Source organism: Lethenteron reissneri, chromosome 25 (genome assembly GCF_015708825.2).
Source record: "Lethenteron reissneri isolate LAM-NWPU_2019-01 chromosome 25, ASM1570882v1, whole genome shotgun sequence".
NCBI classification, from domain to species: Eukaryota; Metazoa; Chordata; class Hyperoartia; order Petromyzontiformes; family Petromyzontidae; genus Lethenteron; species Lethenteron reissneri.
Window position 1 is genome coordinate 677,140 of NC_083803.1, and position 17,747 is coordinate 694,886.

Below are 17,747 nucleotides of genomic sequence, written 5' to 3' on the forward strand. Positions count from 1 at the left end.
AAAGTGATGTCACAGCTGTGCAAAGCTAAACCCCCAGCTGTGTTCACTCGGTTGAAAGTTAGAAAGTAAAAGTTAAGGGTTAGTGAACCGGTAGACAATTATGATGCTAGTGATGCCAAAAAGGCAGAGGAGCCGAGTGCTCTGAAATTTTACTCGTAGGAGTCTCGTAGTGGTGGTTCAGCGATTGTCACCCTCCTGGCTGAGACATTCCTCCTCATCGAAGACGCCGCTGGTAACCATCAACCGCATCAGAACATCAGCAGCGTGTAGTAGTAAGTTTTTACCCTTTTAAACTGGTACAAAAGTGACACCTTTATTCAAGGCATCATGTTTGCAATAACCACAACACAAGTAGTCAAAAAAGCTAACAAAAAGAAGCAACTCTGATAATGATAATAATATGCACTGTCCTTGAAGTTGATTGATCCACACCCGAGACGGCTTTCTTTAGAGCCTAGTCCCCCTCAGCAGCGTGTTGCAGACATCTCCTTCACCCATGTAAAATGAAAAGCCACGATAGTGTGATCGTGGCCATACAATCCGAGCTACAGACTGTATAGTAAACCGCTGTAATCTCTGCCCCTTCAATGGAGGAGGAACAGCAAAACGACACGAACTGTCTCCTGACGCCCTCTCGTCATGGCTTGCAGATTTCGACATTGGCATTTATATCCTGAACCATATTGCCAATATACGTGAGAAGAGAATTGCACCCATTACAAATGGTGTGGTACACCACGTGATGGTGGTGTGAACTCCGTTTAACAGAACGTAAGGTACGAAACGTTGGCTTAACGCAAAGAAATCCTTGCGTGAGCGCAGCCTTAGACTGAAGGAAATTTGTGGAGCCGGTGTCCGTATCCCATTGTGTGTGCGTGTTCCAGGCTCCTTTGATGAGAGACACCTTCCTTTGATACTATTGAATGTGCAGTTATTGCACGGCTGCCATTTGATGTTTAAGTAATGAAAGTCATTCCATGAACCGTGTGAAATTGTAAAATGTAAACTGCATACAACGATAGTTCAGTGTCAGTACCGTACAGTACAGTCATGTGTAAATGAAGCTCGTGGTCTCTTTTCATGCCTCTTGCAATGTCCAATGTTTGGTGTCCATACTGATGGATGGCCATTAACGTGTAGTTACTTGGCAACAATCGTCACCTCACAGCACTGCACCACTGAGATCCAGGCCAATGCTGTTGCCGTCGCATTGGGAGTGAGTCACTCCATTGACACAATATGCGGCCTCTTCATCATCCATAGCACAAGTGTAACTGTGCAAGAGATGATGATGATTTTAGTGGAAGAGTCCTAAATTTCCTGGCTTGAATTGGTAAATCGCAAGATGTATGTTGTTTTCAACAGGCTGTGCCGTATGATTTATGAGTTAACTTTGCACAGTAATCAATGATATTTTTTAGGCAACCTGCACATTATGCATTCTTGGCGTTGGGTATTCAGTAATCCCCAGATAGTACTAAACTAAGGATAGAATGCGATTAATACGAGAATCATTAATGTTACATTAATATGTAAATCACTTTGCACTGTCAATCCACTGATGAATGAGGGACTTCCCATGCCTTGCACGATGTACGTTTATGCACCCATGTGTATATATAATTACTAATAATTATTTTCATAGTTAGTGTATATTACTGTATTCTTTTTCAAAAAGAAGTTTCATAACACAAAATAATGAAAGCATTTGCAGAGATGTGGATCTGTTTTATCTCGTAGCCTAAAAACCCCAAACTCACGATAAACCAAATCATGATTGGGTGGCACAAAGTGAATACAGGAGGGCTGGCAGTCACATTTTGAGAATTATATCGAATATTTGCAAAGGCACTTGCTTAATGACTGCACTTAGTGATTTTTACTTACCAGGTCAGACACTGTTGAGAGAGAAACTGTGTTTTATTTGTAAGGTTGACCTGGGTCAACAAGGGTATGTCCTCAACAGAAGGGGAATCGATGGATTGGTGGTCAGAAAACTGCACTATGAACATGGCGACCCGAGTTGGAATCCTGGCCACGGCTAACATCCGTGGCAAATGTTTGAATAATTCCTGGGCTTCCCCTAGGTTGACTCGGTCTTGGAAAGGGTATCTGATGTGGTATGCAAGCATCAGCTCCAAGAGGAGGCAAAGGTGGCCTGGCATGGTGCTGGCAATGTCATTCCCTTGAGCTCTGTACAGACCTTGATAGGTGCTTGCTAATACCACTTGGCACGAGTCTGTATGGCTGTGTAGGGTGATGACATCACATCGGTGACTTGGAATCTCTAAAGGACTCAGACAAATGATTAACTACTACCTCACCTCGCCTATTGAAATCGAGGGAGCTCACCACCAGGAATCGTATTCCTACTCCGGCTTGGCTGTAGGGATTGTATTAATTCCTTCTCAAATTAATAGTTTTTTGTAATACCTATGTAATCCCGATATTATGTTCACTATAAATCCTTTATATGCGTGGCATCGGTTTTATTTTATTATTCATTTCTGTTTTCCTTGAGTAAGAGTTTCATTTTTATCACATTGGTATTGTAAATAAAATATGAAAAAAAAAATTTTCTAAAAAGTGCAAAATTTTGGAAAAAAAATTTTCACGAAAATAAATTGTCACGCACAACGAGTCTGTGTGCAAAATGTCAGCTCGATTGGATCACGGGAAGTGGGTTAAAAAACGACCGAAAGATTTGCACGGTCGTAAGCGCGCAAGCAAGCAAGCAAGTGAACTTAATATAAAGGATTTAATGATTGCAATCCCACCAATACTCTACAACCAATCTACCCTGGATTTATGTATTTAGAATATCCTGATAGGGCTAGGTGAGCGTAAAAAAATCCATCATGTGGCATCATCCATCACAGTTTCAGTAATGAATGCCAGGGCTTTCCTCTTTGATGGAGGTTAAAAAACGTGATTAGCCATTGATTGGGAATTAAGCGGCGTAACGCTCACAACTTGACTCCTGCCAGTGAATCTCTTATCCGACTCTGCCACCTTTGGTCGGGATATAAGTCTCAGCTTTCACAGATAATAAGTATTAGCTGTGAAAGTCTCTGATTACCGATAGTGCCCCCTGTGCTCCATGCCCGTCAGCCTGAATCATAACAGGTCCCATCCCAGGCTTCAGAGCCGGCCGAGTCATTTTTTCTGTGCCCAGCCTTGTGTCTTTGGTCTCCCTACTTTATTATGCAGTCGGTTTGCTGGAACTCCGATGGGGACACAACCATGAAGCTGAGCAACTGAGTAAGCCAAGCAGTTCTAGGTAATGCTGATGGCACTTTCATTCACGGACATAATGATAGTGATAATAACGCATTTCATGGTAAGAGAGAGACGACCTCCTGTGCAGCCTCACAGTGGATGAATTGGTAGTTGATGAATGGTAGCGATGGCAGATAAGGCTGTTGAAGGATGACCGATGGTTGGTGGTAGTTGATGGACGTGAGTAACAGATACAACGGGTGAAGCCTTAAACAGTGGAGATCTGGGACAGACGAGGTCGGGCAGAGGAGATGGGCCTTTGCTGGCAATGTCCTAGGAAGCAGACTGAGGCTGAGGACAGCAAATAGCACCCAGGGATGTTGTTGTTGTTGTTGTTTTGAAGGCGCCATATACGTTTACAGTACCTTTTAATACCTGCATAAAAATACAAACAAAATCCCGTTGTACTGTGATGTTTATACAAAAAAATTGAATTTTTTCTGTTGACTAGAATGATTAAAATACCTACCAAAGAGGTTACAACGCGGATTATCGGCTTCACCAGATAATCACACGTACCCACAACAACAACAACAGCAATACGCAGTGTGTGGTAATACCGCTGCTGCTGCTACGCTGGTAGTGGTGTACAAACAACAACAAACCTCAACACGATCGTCAATAACACACTGTGTGTGTGTGTGGTCTTGAAAGGAAGAAAAATATATAATAGGCAATGTTTTGGGGCAATGGCCCTTTTTAATAGCACACAACACGTGTAAAGGTGTTCACCACAGCACCCCCGTGTCAATGTCATTGCGGATGAGTCCCTGCCACAGGAATTACATTTCCACAATTGGCTCAGTGGCCATGAACAACGGCCAATTGCTTGTTTGAGATTAGCGAGGTTTAAACTTTTTTTAACTTCAACATCTTGAGAGTTTACCAATTTTGTTGCACGTCAAACGAGACTCCATCTATCGCTGTTACATGCCTCTGCTACTGCGATGACATTTTCCTTTGCTTCTTGTAGAATGTCTGTGTGGTTCAGTTATTCACACTTGGCAGTGTACAGAAACATGAGCATAGTAATCCAGTTTTAACGCAGCTGTACTGCTACCAGCGATATAAATGCATGAATTCCAAAACCTTGACGTTAATATTGCATATCCTAAAGATAGGGTCAAAACAAGTCTAGAGTTTGCTGAAGTTATGCACAACAGATGGGGTGTGTGTAAAAAATGTACTTTCATTTTTTACGTGGAGAAACAGATGTTTGCAAGAGACGCAATATCTGCTAAAACACGCACAGGGTCAACTCAAAAACAGTGATTAAAAGTGTCACGCCAGAGTCTTTATATCAGTTTATAAATGCATGAGATTGAGTTGAGCTTATCTTCTCTGCAGTGGATGTACATCGCGGATCCTATTGTGCGCAACGATAACCTAAAATTCCGTCCATGTGACCATCAAAAAATTGCGTTTGAACGCAGGTGACAGGAGTCACATGTAATAAGGGTGCTGATAATACGATATATGACCGTACATGATTCTATTAAAGCAAGAGGCTATGCAAATCCTGTGCAATGCAACATCATCAACCACAGAAATGAGCGCGCTTGATTATGAACGTAAATTTTCTTCAAAGCATGTCACGAACCTCTCGGTATAGCAATACAATGTGCTGGAAGTGGACAAAATAACTACAAGACAAAAGACAGGGACTCCCTGACCACGACACGCCTAACGATCACCTGCGCGTGCGAATATAATGAGTGATGTACCGAGGTCTAGCAGCCACCTCCCAATCCATTAATTTTAAGTCCAATTTCTGCCGTTAAAACACATTTATTGATTTTTAGCCCGGCTCCTGCGACCACACTGCCTGCTTATAAATCGAATGTTTTCGTGCACAACTGGAAATGTTCAAAGCTGCCTTTGAAGCAAATACTACCACTGTACTGGGACCGCTTCATTTCATTATTAGCAGGAGCGGCAGGACATATTTTATTTGATACATTTTATACAAATACAAGATTGTGGTGCTTGAATGGGCGACTCGTATGCGTCCAATTGCCCTTTGCTGATAGTGTAGCCCCACAGCAGCCTCTTATCATAGCAAAAATGCATTGTTGTGTTGCACTGTGCTCCAACGTCTACGCTTCCTGCCGTCACCAACCCGCACTTACCAGCAAAGTGTGGTCATATCACCCCCACGACCCACACGGCCGTAGTAGAGACTGCCCTGATCCAGCAGTGGATTAACAAAATAGCCTGTACATTTGCGGGGCCTGGGGACAACAAAACATAGACAACTGGAGCAATTGGCATCCTTTGGATCCTAAAAAAAAATGTGCCAAGGTAGCCGCTGAACTGTCTGGCAGCGGAGAGCAGCTGCAAGAGACCAAAGCGAACGAATCTGCTTTGGAGGATTCGCTCACAGGACAAACGCGGCTTTGGGTGCGCGTGGCTGTTCTCACCCTACGTGCTTTACTGCTAGTAATAATGTCCGTGTCTGCCTTCTGTTTGCCTTGCACTAAACAAATAATGCACTTCTGGCGAGGTCTTTGTTGTAATTTATTGCATTAATATGTCCCTTGCAGCAAACCTTGCAGTGTTGCTGATACGCCAGGCACTGTGTATAAAAGGTAAAGGCGCAGACCTGCAATCGCATTGCTCATGCCACTGTCGGCAGAAGGGCTTCTAATAAGGAACAATCTTCTTGGTTCTTTCGGTAAAGTCACGTAGAAGGGAAGTAATAAAATAATAAAAATAAAACATAATAAAATAATTTTCACGACGTTTCGGCTACAACGCAAGCAGCTGTCTTCAGGTGAAGAATGAGACACTGCCAAGCTTGGAGCTTATATATAAGCTGGGTTGGAGGTGGAAAAAGAGCGCCTTAACAAAAGAATATGCATATCAAGAGGAATTGAGCATATTCATGGGAAATGCGTAGGAGGTGGGCGGGGGGGGGGGGGTTTCAAAGTCATATTATGCCCATGCATTATGCAGGATTAGCAGTATCAAAGGGAGGGGGGGGTAGCATTAACAAAGGGAGGGAATGTTAATAGTATGTAGAAGCAATGAAACATGTCAATGTGTATCTTGTGTTCTCCACAGGGAATGCATTATTTGCTCTGCTGCGGGTCTCCTTCCACCGCTCTCCCATTGACATGTTTCATTGCTTCTACATACTATTAACATTCCCTCCCTTTGTTAATGCTACCCCCTACCCCCTCCCTTTGATGCTGCTAATCCTGCATAATGCATGGGCATAATATGACTTTGAACCCCCCCCCCCGCCCACCTCCTACGCATTTCCCATGAATATGCTCAATTCCTCTTGATATGCACATTCTTTTGTTAAGGCGCTCTTCTTCCACCTCCAACCCAGCTTATATATAATCTCCAAGCTTGGCAGTGGTCTCATTCTTCACCTGAAGACGGCTGCTTGCGTTGTAGCCGAAACGTCGTGAAAATTATTTTATTATGTTTTAGTTTTATTATTCTATTACTTCCCTTCTACGTGACTTTACCGAAAGAACCAAGAAGATGAATCCCTGCAGTCACGAAAGCTTTAAATCGATAAGGAACAATGTTCTTCACTAAACTTCAAAGGGAGGAGGGGGTTTTCACCGAAAATGCATCATCAGTATGAGTGCCACCACACCATTTTAAACCATTGGGGGTTGACAGCAGCACGATGATGATGATGGGGGTGTTTTGACATTTGTGTATTGTCATGGGCCGCACTAAAGGCCACCAAGAACCGCCAGTGGCCTGCGGGCCTTGCAATGAAGAACACTGCTCAAGAGGATGCCCTAGAAAGCCCCTCTAGAGCGTCACGTGGCCTACTTTCCCATGCTGGCCAGACGCCTTGGAAGAAGTGGGAGCACCACACTTTACCGCCCATTTTTGACTTTCCAATTGACGTAACTGTGATGAGCTCCTATGTCATTACTGCTGTGGGTGGACAAAGGCTCTTGGGGGGGGGGGGGGGTGGTGTTTAGGAAACTTGCACCATTGTTTCAAGTGCTCTGCGTGCACTGATGAATATGCATCAAGATCGCGCATACACCTGTGTTCTGTTATATCATCTCAAACCGAGCTGAACAATTGTATTCTCTTGAAAGGAAGGGACAAGAGTGACTGATGTTATTACTCTGAAATGTACTTATGGGTTTGACAGAAGCTGGGAGTCGGTGAGTGGCACATCAGTGGATCCTTGCGATGAGTTTACTTTTAAAGTTCTCAAACAAGATCTCTTCCATTGTTATGGTCATTTTTCTCTCTCTCTCTCTAGGCCTTGTGCCCAATGGCAGATCGATAACTCCCTCCACCCTGTCTGATCTAGAGTTTTGGTCTTCATTTCACTGAACACCCCCCCCCCCACCCTTTTACTTCTGGTTGTCAAGCCGCCTCATTCTTGTTTTATTGTTCTGCCTCTTGGATTCTTTCACAACTTAATTCCTTCCAAATACTTCCTCCTTCAGGCTTTCATCTCTGAAATGTAAACGAATCGCGTAAACTGGTGAATGGCGCCTGTCCTGCACTGGCCTTCGCGTGCACCCAATCGAGCTCCATTGAAATGGCACAACCTTTTGAAAAGTCAATCCTGCATGAACACAGTGTTTGAGAGACACTCCGACACAAAGGTACACCAGCCCATGGTATAAACATATAATAGGCCTATACGGAATGCACAAAGAAAGCTTGCTTCCCACTACCGACTGCAGACACAATATTGTAATTGACCCAGGGTCACAGTGGCAATTGTTAGTCTACCTGACCTGGATAAATGATGGTGACATTGCCACAATCTTGGTCCATGACAAGGTGTGCATTGAGGCCACGTGGAGTGGGGGAGGCTTGCAGACAGGCCACACGAGCCCTTGAACTGTGGGTTAATAGACACTGGTATACGCATTAATATGTATAATGTGGTACATTGCTTTTAAAGTACCGTACTCCATGATGGCCAGATATTTAATTGCTCTCATCTCTCCACCTGAGCCCCTCTGTGACTTGTCGTTATCTGTCTAGCCCTCTATTTCCACACCCACATCAACTTATAGTATTGGCAAAATTTTAATATCGCAAAGTTAGTACATGAAGAACGCCTATTGCCCGAAACATAGCCTATTTATCTAAGACTACAGTGTTATTGACGAATGTGAATAAGTTTTGTTGTGGTTGTGTGCTTCTACGAAAGCAGTATCACCGAATAATGTGTACAATGTTGAATGAGTGGTGCCCTCTCTTGGATGAATATGTTACAACGCTGTGCTCACCCGCCTGTCTGCTTACACAGGCGTGAGGCATTAACGATTTACAGTCCTCGACAGTTGATGACAGAGGTGTGGACTCGAGTCATGTGACTTGGACTCGAGTCAGACTCGAGTCATGAATTTGATGACTTCAGACTCGACTTGGACTTGCATAACAATGACTTTGTCCCACCTCTGAGGTGTGGACTCGAGTCATGTGACTTGGACTCGAGTCAGACTCGAGTCATGAATTTGAGGACTTCAGACTCGACTTGGACTTGCATAACAATGACTTCGTCCCACCTCTGAGGTGTGGACTCGAGTCATGTGACTTGGACTCGAGTCAGACTCGAGTCATGAATTTGATGACTTCAGACTCGACTTGGACTTGCATAACAATGACTTTGTCCCACCTCTGAGGTGTGGACTCGAGTCATGTGACTTGGACTCGAGTCAGACTCGAGTCATGAATTTGATGACTTCAGACTCGACTTGGACTTGCATAACAATGACTTTGTCCCACCTCTGGTTGATGAATTGTCATGGTTCAGGATTTAATTCAAACATCAATGTTTTATGCCACTGTGGTGACAGCAGAGACGCTAGCAGCTGCAGGGTTTAAGTGAAGCAATTTATATAATAAAAAATATATAGAGTTTGTAATAATCTATTTCTACACACAAGATGCCATGCATTAAAACATATTTTTGTTAAATATTATTATTGTTACATTATTATTATACATGTTTATTCAGGAAAGTCTCACCACGTTAAGACGCTTTCAAGAAGCTCCTGCAAAGTTTTTTTCAGGAGAGCACAACAGTGTATATGGATTCCCCAATCACTGCAAGTAAATGGGGGAATACATAATACAAATTTGGACTTTGATGTCAGCACACAATGGCCTACTCTGCTTTGACCGACTTCATAGGATCTGTAAACGTACACTGTGAAGCGGACAGTGAGTATTATATTATTAACACACCAGGGGCATTAACCAGGACAGCCTGCCAGAGCCGAACTGCCAACCTCTGCAAAGAGCAGTGAACCTGCTCCCGATGGGCCATGTCACCAACATCTCCAGTGACATATTTTCACTTAATTTTGCCTCATTCAATTAGTTGGTCTCAAGGTAATAGTTTAATCTAATTTGGACAAAAGGCTTCCTTAAGCTGCAACTGTGCACTCTGCACAAATCTGTTGTGCATTTGTTGAAGTTATACTTAGAATGTATTTTTTTTAATGGCGTGTTTTACATGTGGACACATACTGTTGGATGTTTCAGCCAACAGGCCAAAGGCATTACACAGTTCACAGCATGGGGAATACAACAGATGGATTTGTGAAGATAATGTTTACTAGCATAGCATCTGTGGACTGCTATGAACTCCTAGTGTTATGGGAAAAGAGATTTATATGTCTATTTATATGGGCTGATAGTTCATGGGCCAGAACAGAAATTGGTAGCACCTGAGGTCATGAAACTCTACTCATACAAATGTTTTATATATTACCAATAAAGGTGAGATATGAGATTTTATTTCAATACTTTTGTGTAGGGTTTTTTGCTGCAAAAAAATAAAGATTTCAAGCGGTAACCAGAAAATGAAATATCTACTCAAAGCCCGTGGACTGTAAGCAATGGAGCCCCTAAATGTAATGCACAGGATTGTAATACTACAGTAATATATTATGGCAAATCTACTTCAGCAAAGGTCATAAATTAACTCTGATGAATGTGCCACTCTCCACATACTCTTACTCTTAGGTTTCCACTCTCCACATGTTTGAGGTGCAGACTGGAATGATTTGTCCGGAAATATGTTTAACTTCTTCTTGGTTCTTTCGGTAAAGTCACATAGAAGGGAATAATAAAATAATAAAAATAAAACATAATAAAATACAATTCTCACGACGTTTCGGCCACAACGCAAGCAGCCGTCCTCAGGTGAAGAAACAGGTCTGTCGGAAAGACAGCGTCTGTCGGAAAGGCAGCGTCTGAATGATTACTTTGCTTTTATTATAATAACATCACATGACTAATTCAGAAAGTTAAAGATCAGTCAATTGTTTTGGCTGTAGATCTGTTCGATAAAAAGCCTTTGATATTTAGAGATAATAATGCTGATGAGAATTGTCAACTTCAGATATATGTAGGTAATATCAATAAAATGAGCCTCAAGCTTGGATTACGAATATTTTGTTTTAACAAATAAGCTTGGTCAAGACTAATATGTTCAGCTTCTCTGGAGAGTGAACGTAATGAATGTGTGGTCTCAGACTGGCACCAATACCTGCACAAAGAGCATCTTGTGAATTTGATCGAACACTTAATTTCGGCCCAGCCCATCACGGAGGGTTGATATTTAGAAATACGTCGGATAATTTTCATGCATTGATCCATGATTTCCAGGACATGACAGGCCACCATCTAGTGCCTATCTCCTAACCACCCTGATCTAAGAATCTAAATAGGATTGTATTGTCAGTACTGGAAATGGGGATTCCCAGGTGTTGTTGGCTTGGGCTGCGTGGTGGCCAGGAGATAGCAGTACGGAAATGAATTATTGAATCGCTATCTCTCTTGATCTACAAATATGATATGCTTGTATGTTTGGGTATTTGGCACATTCCAAATATTAATTGGCCAAACATCCAACCCAATGCAGAATCCTCCTAAAAAAAGAGTCATGAGACTGGGTGAGGCTTTCTTGGTGAAAGGGCATCATCATCACCACCGCCACCATCAGCACTATACATCAGTACTATACTATACTGAAGAATCTTGACTCAAATTTCGATTTAAAGCTTTCGTGACTGCAGGGATTCATCAGACGTCAGACGCTGTCTCCCCGACAGACCTGGTCTTCACCTGAGGACGGCTGCTTGCGTTGTGGCCGACACGTCGTGAAAATGATTTTATTATGTTTTATTTTTATTATTTTATTACTTCCCTTCTACGTGACTCTACTGAAAGAACCAAGAAGAAGCTTGACTCAATTTATCACTCGGCCTTAAGATTTGCATTGAACTGCCCATATAGGATCCACCACTGCGATCTATACTTTGGGTCAAACTTAATGTCTCTTAATGATCGACGGCTTGTGCATCAGATCTTATTTATTCACGATGTACTTACAAAAAAATCAGCAGACTATCTGGTGGATCTTCTCACTGTTTCGAAAAACAAATGTAACCTAAGATCATCGCTCATTTACCAGCTTCACATTCCTTATTGCCGTACAACTACTGGAGGAAGGGCATTTTATATTGATGCCCCCAGGGTATGGAACTGCTATCGCCAATAAACTGCAAATTGGATCACTACCTGTGAGATATTCACTCAAAACTGCTCTAGAGGAGTTGTACACCCCTAGCTGCCACTGCTATTCAGATTGGCCTGAAATCAATTGTTTCATTCCGGATGACTGCTGCAAAGTATGACCTTGAGTTTTGATTATAGTGTGCTGATCTTAAAGGTGTATTGAAATGTTTTGATTCTGCTACTGATACTCCTGGTGTTATGGAGTGACTCATGCAGCCAGTTATGACTGCAAAGTTTGGTCGTACATGTTATGTATATCGTTAATTTTAAAATTGAATCACAGTTCCTATTATCACTGTTACATTGTTTTTATAGCTTTATTTTGGTGATTTTTAAAAGGTTTTGGTTGAGCAATGTTTGTTGGTTGTAGTACAGAGTTAGCCTGATAACTTTAATCTGAATTGTCTTATGGTTGTTATTAAATACGGTGTTTTTTCTGGAAGACTTTGCTTTTTTTTCTGGATTTTTCTGTTACGTATAGTCACTTTAAGATGTTTCTTGTTCATGTTTTTGTTTTGTTGCGGTTGCACCCGAGTCAAGAGCCACATGGCTCACAGGGTTATATCTAATACATGAAAATTTAAACTGAAACCCACCACCATTATAGTGCAATGAGTAAGCGATGCCCGTTTCAAGAGACTCCAAAGGTATAGCTGTGCTGTTTTATTCTGGGACTATATTTTGACATAATGTGATACTCTGCTGCTGACTGCCGAATCCCCAAAAGGTTGTTTAATTGTCTATGTGCCTGAATTGGTACTCATTTTATCAATGCCCAAAGAGATCAATGGGTCAAGTCAACTCCAACCAGGATTTGGACTCATGACATGACTAGATCAATCTTACCACAGCATGATCCAGATATATGCTGATATCACTATTGGGATATAATTAGCAATACAATACCATTTAATTACATTTTTGAAAACTATTCATAACCCTCTAAGTGACCAAGCTATTATAACCTTGCGTCTTTGTGGAAATGGCCTGGCCTACACCTGAATTGTACATCAGGGTTATAGTCATATGTCTATTATTATTTGAAAGACCAGAGGGGTTATCTTGATTAATATATGTCAAAGTTTCGATTTAAACCTTTCGTGACTGCAGGGATTCATCTTCTTGGTTCTTTCGGTAAAGTCAAGTAGAAGGGAAGTAATAAAATAATAAAAATAAAACATAAAACAATTCTCACGACGTTTCGGCCACAACGCAAGCAGCCGTCCTCAGGTGAAGAACAGGTCTGTCGAGAAGACAGTCTGAATGACACACTCCAGGCTTGGAGCGACTATTTAAGCTGGGATGGAGGGGGGAAGGGCGCCTTGACAAAATAATTTGCATATCAAGAGGAATTTAGCATATTTATGGGAAATGCAGATATGAGATTAGTACTACTTGGTCTGGGACTGTTTTTGTGAAAAGGATAATAGATAATCGGATAACCCTCCTCCAGTCTAAATAAAGATTCTGATTATTCTGTACTTAACTCTCGTGACATCATGAATTGCCCTTTTCATGCTAAATACGTCCATAATAAAAATGCATTTGCTGTGAGATCGTTAAACCCGCCACCACCCGACACAGCCAATTAGTAAGGCTGGTCATGTAAACAGAATATGCTAATTCGTTACTAGTTCAGCACACCGGTGTGTTGGAGAGTAAACCCACAACATTTACAATACGAGTATGACGTTTCGCCAGTAATTACAACCAGTATCATCAGGTGACAGCCAGAGTTGTGGAGAAATACTGTTTCGGTCTTAAATAGAGGGATAAATGTGATGTCACTTGTGAGCCAATCAGGTACGAAGACCAGAGGGGGAGGCGGGTTAATGTATGAATATAAATTACTATGGGTAACCATTAACGGTTGGGTAATTCATAGTGTAGTGTATTTAAAAATTACTCACACCGACACGAAGTAACAAATCACCTGCTTACACTTTATTACTCCTGTTCTCGCGCCACTTGTAGGCACTCCTATATCTATCTTTATGGTCACATACACTTGACTTCTCCCTGCTCTCATCTATTTTGCACCTCACCTATCCTGCACTCAGCGACTCTGCACACAGCAATTCTGCATACAGCAACTCCGCACTCAGCGACTCTTAGAACTCTGCATCTGCACCGCTGCCCTTACCTGAACCCCCTGGGCGGAGAGTTCAGCCAACATGCGCCCGGCGACGGTGTGAGGGTTGAGGTTTCGTTGACGGCTTGAGCGGCAGCAGCGAGATGTCTTCACTCTTTGCTTCCGGGCACCCCCCCTCCACTCACGCACACTCCCGCTTATATATCCCTCCTCATTCCGAGTCCTTACATGCTCCCCCTTAAGCCGCCGCCGGCACAGCGCCTGTTGCCCTCATTAATCCCTTATCATCACCCCCCATCTCCCGTCTCCCCGACACCAACCTCCTGCCTCAACGTACCCGCAAGCTCGCCCTTATTTGCACCCGCTTCTCCCCTTAATTACTGGAGGTTTGTTGGTGCAAACCTCATGTTGCAACGCGCACACCTGTTCGTCCTCAGTTGCACCCGCTTAACTGCGCGCACCGTGTATATCTCTCTACAATAAGGTAATGAGCATACATAATGTACATGCACAACGCGCATGCACAATTTTTTATTGGGTGCAATTGTGAACAACAGCCATATCAAACATTAATACATCTAATCAGCATAATTATTGGTTCACTGCAGCTCAAAGAATCAGTCCTAAAAGGTGTGTGGTGAAGTTAGGAGATGTTGATGTGCTCGGCATTTGGAGGCCTGGAGACCAGAATTGGTTGCTCACAGTCATCACCATCGACCTATGGTGACCTTTACGGGCATGCAGTTAAACAGTGTATTACTTGGTAAGACACTTACAAGCAGCACTAAGCCTGTAGCTATCAGAACAGATACATTTATTTTTATTTCTCTCAATTTCTAAATATTCTCTAATCAGTCTTGGCCAGGAGTAACTCGTTTTTCACAAAACTTCAACAGTATCAAAATCAAATGAGTGTCCTTGTTGGCACGTGTGCTCTACCATTGTTGACAGTTGTATTTGGGACTTTAATATTCCTTTCGTGTTTTATCGTCTCATGCTGATCATTCGTCCTGTCTGACCAACATTTCGTTTGCCACACGAGCAATTGATCTGGTACACACCTGATGTTAATAACTTTGGTAATATATCTTTATTACCAGATATTGGTTTTCGTGTTTGATGTACCTTGAAAATCTTATTGGGATGTTTTGTTTAAAAAAAAATATGGCTAGTTTATCAGTTAGACCCACAATGTATGGTATTTTTTATAATTTTTATTGCTTGCTCAGTTTCAACGCTTGTGCTATTTGATTTGGTTTGGGCATTCAGTGCCCTGTTTATTTATGCATCATCGTAATCGTTCAATTGCAGCGCTTCTTTAACATGTTTAATCTCACTCCTCAGACTTTCACCGTCTAACACTTTCTTAGCCCGATGTATGAGTGTCTTCATAATAAAGGTTTTTGGGTTAGAGCGAGTAAGTATAAATGTGTCGTAACTCTCCACCACCCGACGCAGCCAATTAGTAAGGGATTAAACAAAACGCCAATTAGTTACTACTTCAGTCCACCGGTGTGTTGGAGAGTAAATCGATAACATTTACAATTTGAATATGATGTTTCGCTGGTAATTACATCCAGCATCATGGGGCGATTTGCCAGAATAGTGAAGCAATCCACCTGCTTCCGGTCTTAAATAGAGCAGAACGTCATCACCGAACCCAATCAGGTGCAGAGATCAGAGGCGGAGGAGAAGCGTCTTGTTGTGAGAGGATTTCTGTGTGGGGTGATGATGTGACTGCATTCAGATAGGCGTCAGTGTGCGTTTTCTTTCAGTAAACGCTGTTATTTTACCGTTTCGGTTGCGCCCGAGCAGAATATGCAAAAATGGGAGAGTTTTATCAACCTCCACTTCTATGATGAACTGGATGGATGGGTTTTGCGAGTTGAGATGATTTAGGAATTCATTAAGTGTTTCTTTACCGTGTGGCCAGACCACCAATGTGTCATCCACATATCTAAACCAAACAGAGGGTTTTAGTATGCTTGAAGCTATTGATTTTGCTTCATAGTCTACCATGTACAGATTTTCAATCGCAGGAGACAGAGAGCCCATTGCTGCTCCTTCCTTTTGTTTATAGAAATCTAGTTCTTGAATTACTCTATACTCTGGTAACTAACACAGGTTTGGCCAAAGATATCCCATGACTAGCTAAGCACTGTCTAAAGAACACCTATTTATTAGCGTAGAGTTTGGTCAAAAGGCCCAAATGACCTGCACGGTTTGGGGAGGTCCTTACCTAAGAGGTTTTAAACAAGATGACTTAAAATGGACCGTAATGCATTTTTATCTCAGATTTGCGTGAATAAATCCTCTTTTAATACCTTAACATGACTGTACACTGCAATTAATTTTTCTAGCAAATGCATTGCACTGTACATACCGTATTTATTGCCATCATGGTTGTGTGCAACAAGAACCTCCTATCAAGATGGTGACCATATTGGCATGGTTTCATTCCAGGCATCGACTTCAAGATGAAGACGATAGAAGTGGATGGGATTAAAGTGAGAATACAGATCTGGTGAGTGGCGGCCACGTGCATGTGTAGTGGTGATACGCGCTGGGGTAGGGATCGTGTGCCAGCGCGTAGTGATTGGCTGTGTATGTGGTGACGCGCGCTGACGGTGGAGGATCAGGGGTCAGCGCGGGGTCGTGGGTTACGTGGTGCTGATTGGCTGTGTGCCGGTGACGCGCTGAGAGGGAGTGATCGGGTGGCAGCGCGGTGTGATTGGTTGAGTAGTGTTAACACGCGCTGGGGAAAACGGATCGTAGAGATAGCGCGTCGTCATTGGTTAACTAAGGAGCGATGCTCACGTCGACGTCCGCATCAGCTCCGTCTCCCGTGAGCAGGGGCTATAAAAGGGGATGCACACAGGCGTAAAGGCAGTATGTAACCAGCGAAGAATGAAGACGGGGATGAAGAGATAGGGCCCTGCGGTACCTAGTCCCGCTGTCCTAACGGGACCGGGACTCTGTGTAACCCAGAGGCGAATGCATTGTGTGTAGCCATAGGCATAGGGTCTACACGAGTCGAATGCATGGTGTGTAGCCATAGGCATAGGGTCTACACGAGTCGAATGCATGGTGTGTAGCCATAGGCATAGGGTCTACACGAGTCGAATGCATGGTGTGTATCCATAGGCATAGGGTCTACACGAGTCGAATGCATGGTGTGTAGCCAGAGGCATAGGGTCTACACGAGTCAAGTGCATTGTGTGTAGCCAGGGGCATAGAGTCTACACGAGTTAAGTGGAGTGTATAGTCAGAAGAATAGAGACCACACGTTGTATTGTGACACGTCAAGATTTAATAAAAGTGTGTTACCCGTCAAGAAGTTCCTGCCGTCATTTCCAATACTTCAACTGGCGTCAGAAGTGAAACGGTCTTCCAAGCATGGATACAAGGAAGACCCGTCGGACCCACGGGATTGACCGCGGGGACAACCTTGACGACTCGGGCCAGCTGGCATCGGGGGGTGAGGACGAAGAATTGCCCATGCTGCAGGATCCGCCGACGGCGCCGGACGAGCGACGGGGGACCGATGCCGTGCTCCGCGAGGCGCACTCCCGTCTGGCGGAGTTGCTGCTCGCCGCCGCGTCCATCCTGGCGGAGATCAGCTCGTCGGGAGGAGCGGGGACGGCGGCGGACATTCTACAGGGTCGCCCCGCAGATTCCCGCCAAAATGACTTAGCGATTCCCGCCATTTCATCTGCGCCGACTTTTGGCGGGAACGGACACCACCACGTGGCAGCGGTTCTCCAAGCGCGCCCGCTTACGTCACCAACGCGCGCTGCGGACCGCCATCAGACACCCGCCACTGGGGCCGCCATCTTACACA

At 43.4% G+C, this 17,747-nt stretch overlaps 1 protein-coding gene across 1 annotated transcript in view; it reads left to right on the forward strand.

Annotated features, from left to right (window-relative positions):
* The window catches only part of RAB15 (RAB15, member RAS oncogene family), an 84,594-nt gene that overhangs the window by 40,825 nt on the left and 26,022 nt on the right, over positions 1 to 17,747 (forward strand). Inside the window, exon 2 of the mRNA XM_061558810.1 lies at positions 16,370 to 16,430. Coding sequence (XP_061414794.1) covers positions 16,370 to 16,430 — 61 coding nt within the window. The remainder of the gene's footprint in view (positions 1 to 16,369; positions 16,431 to 17,747) is intronic.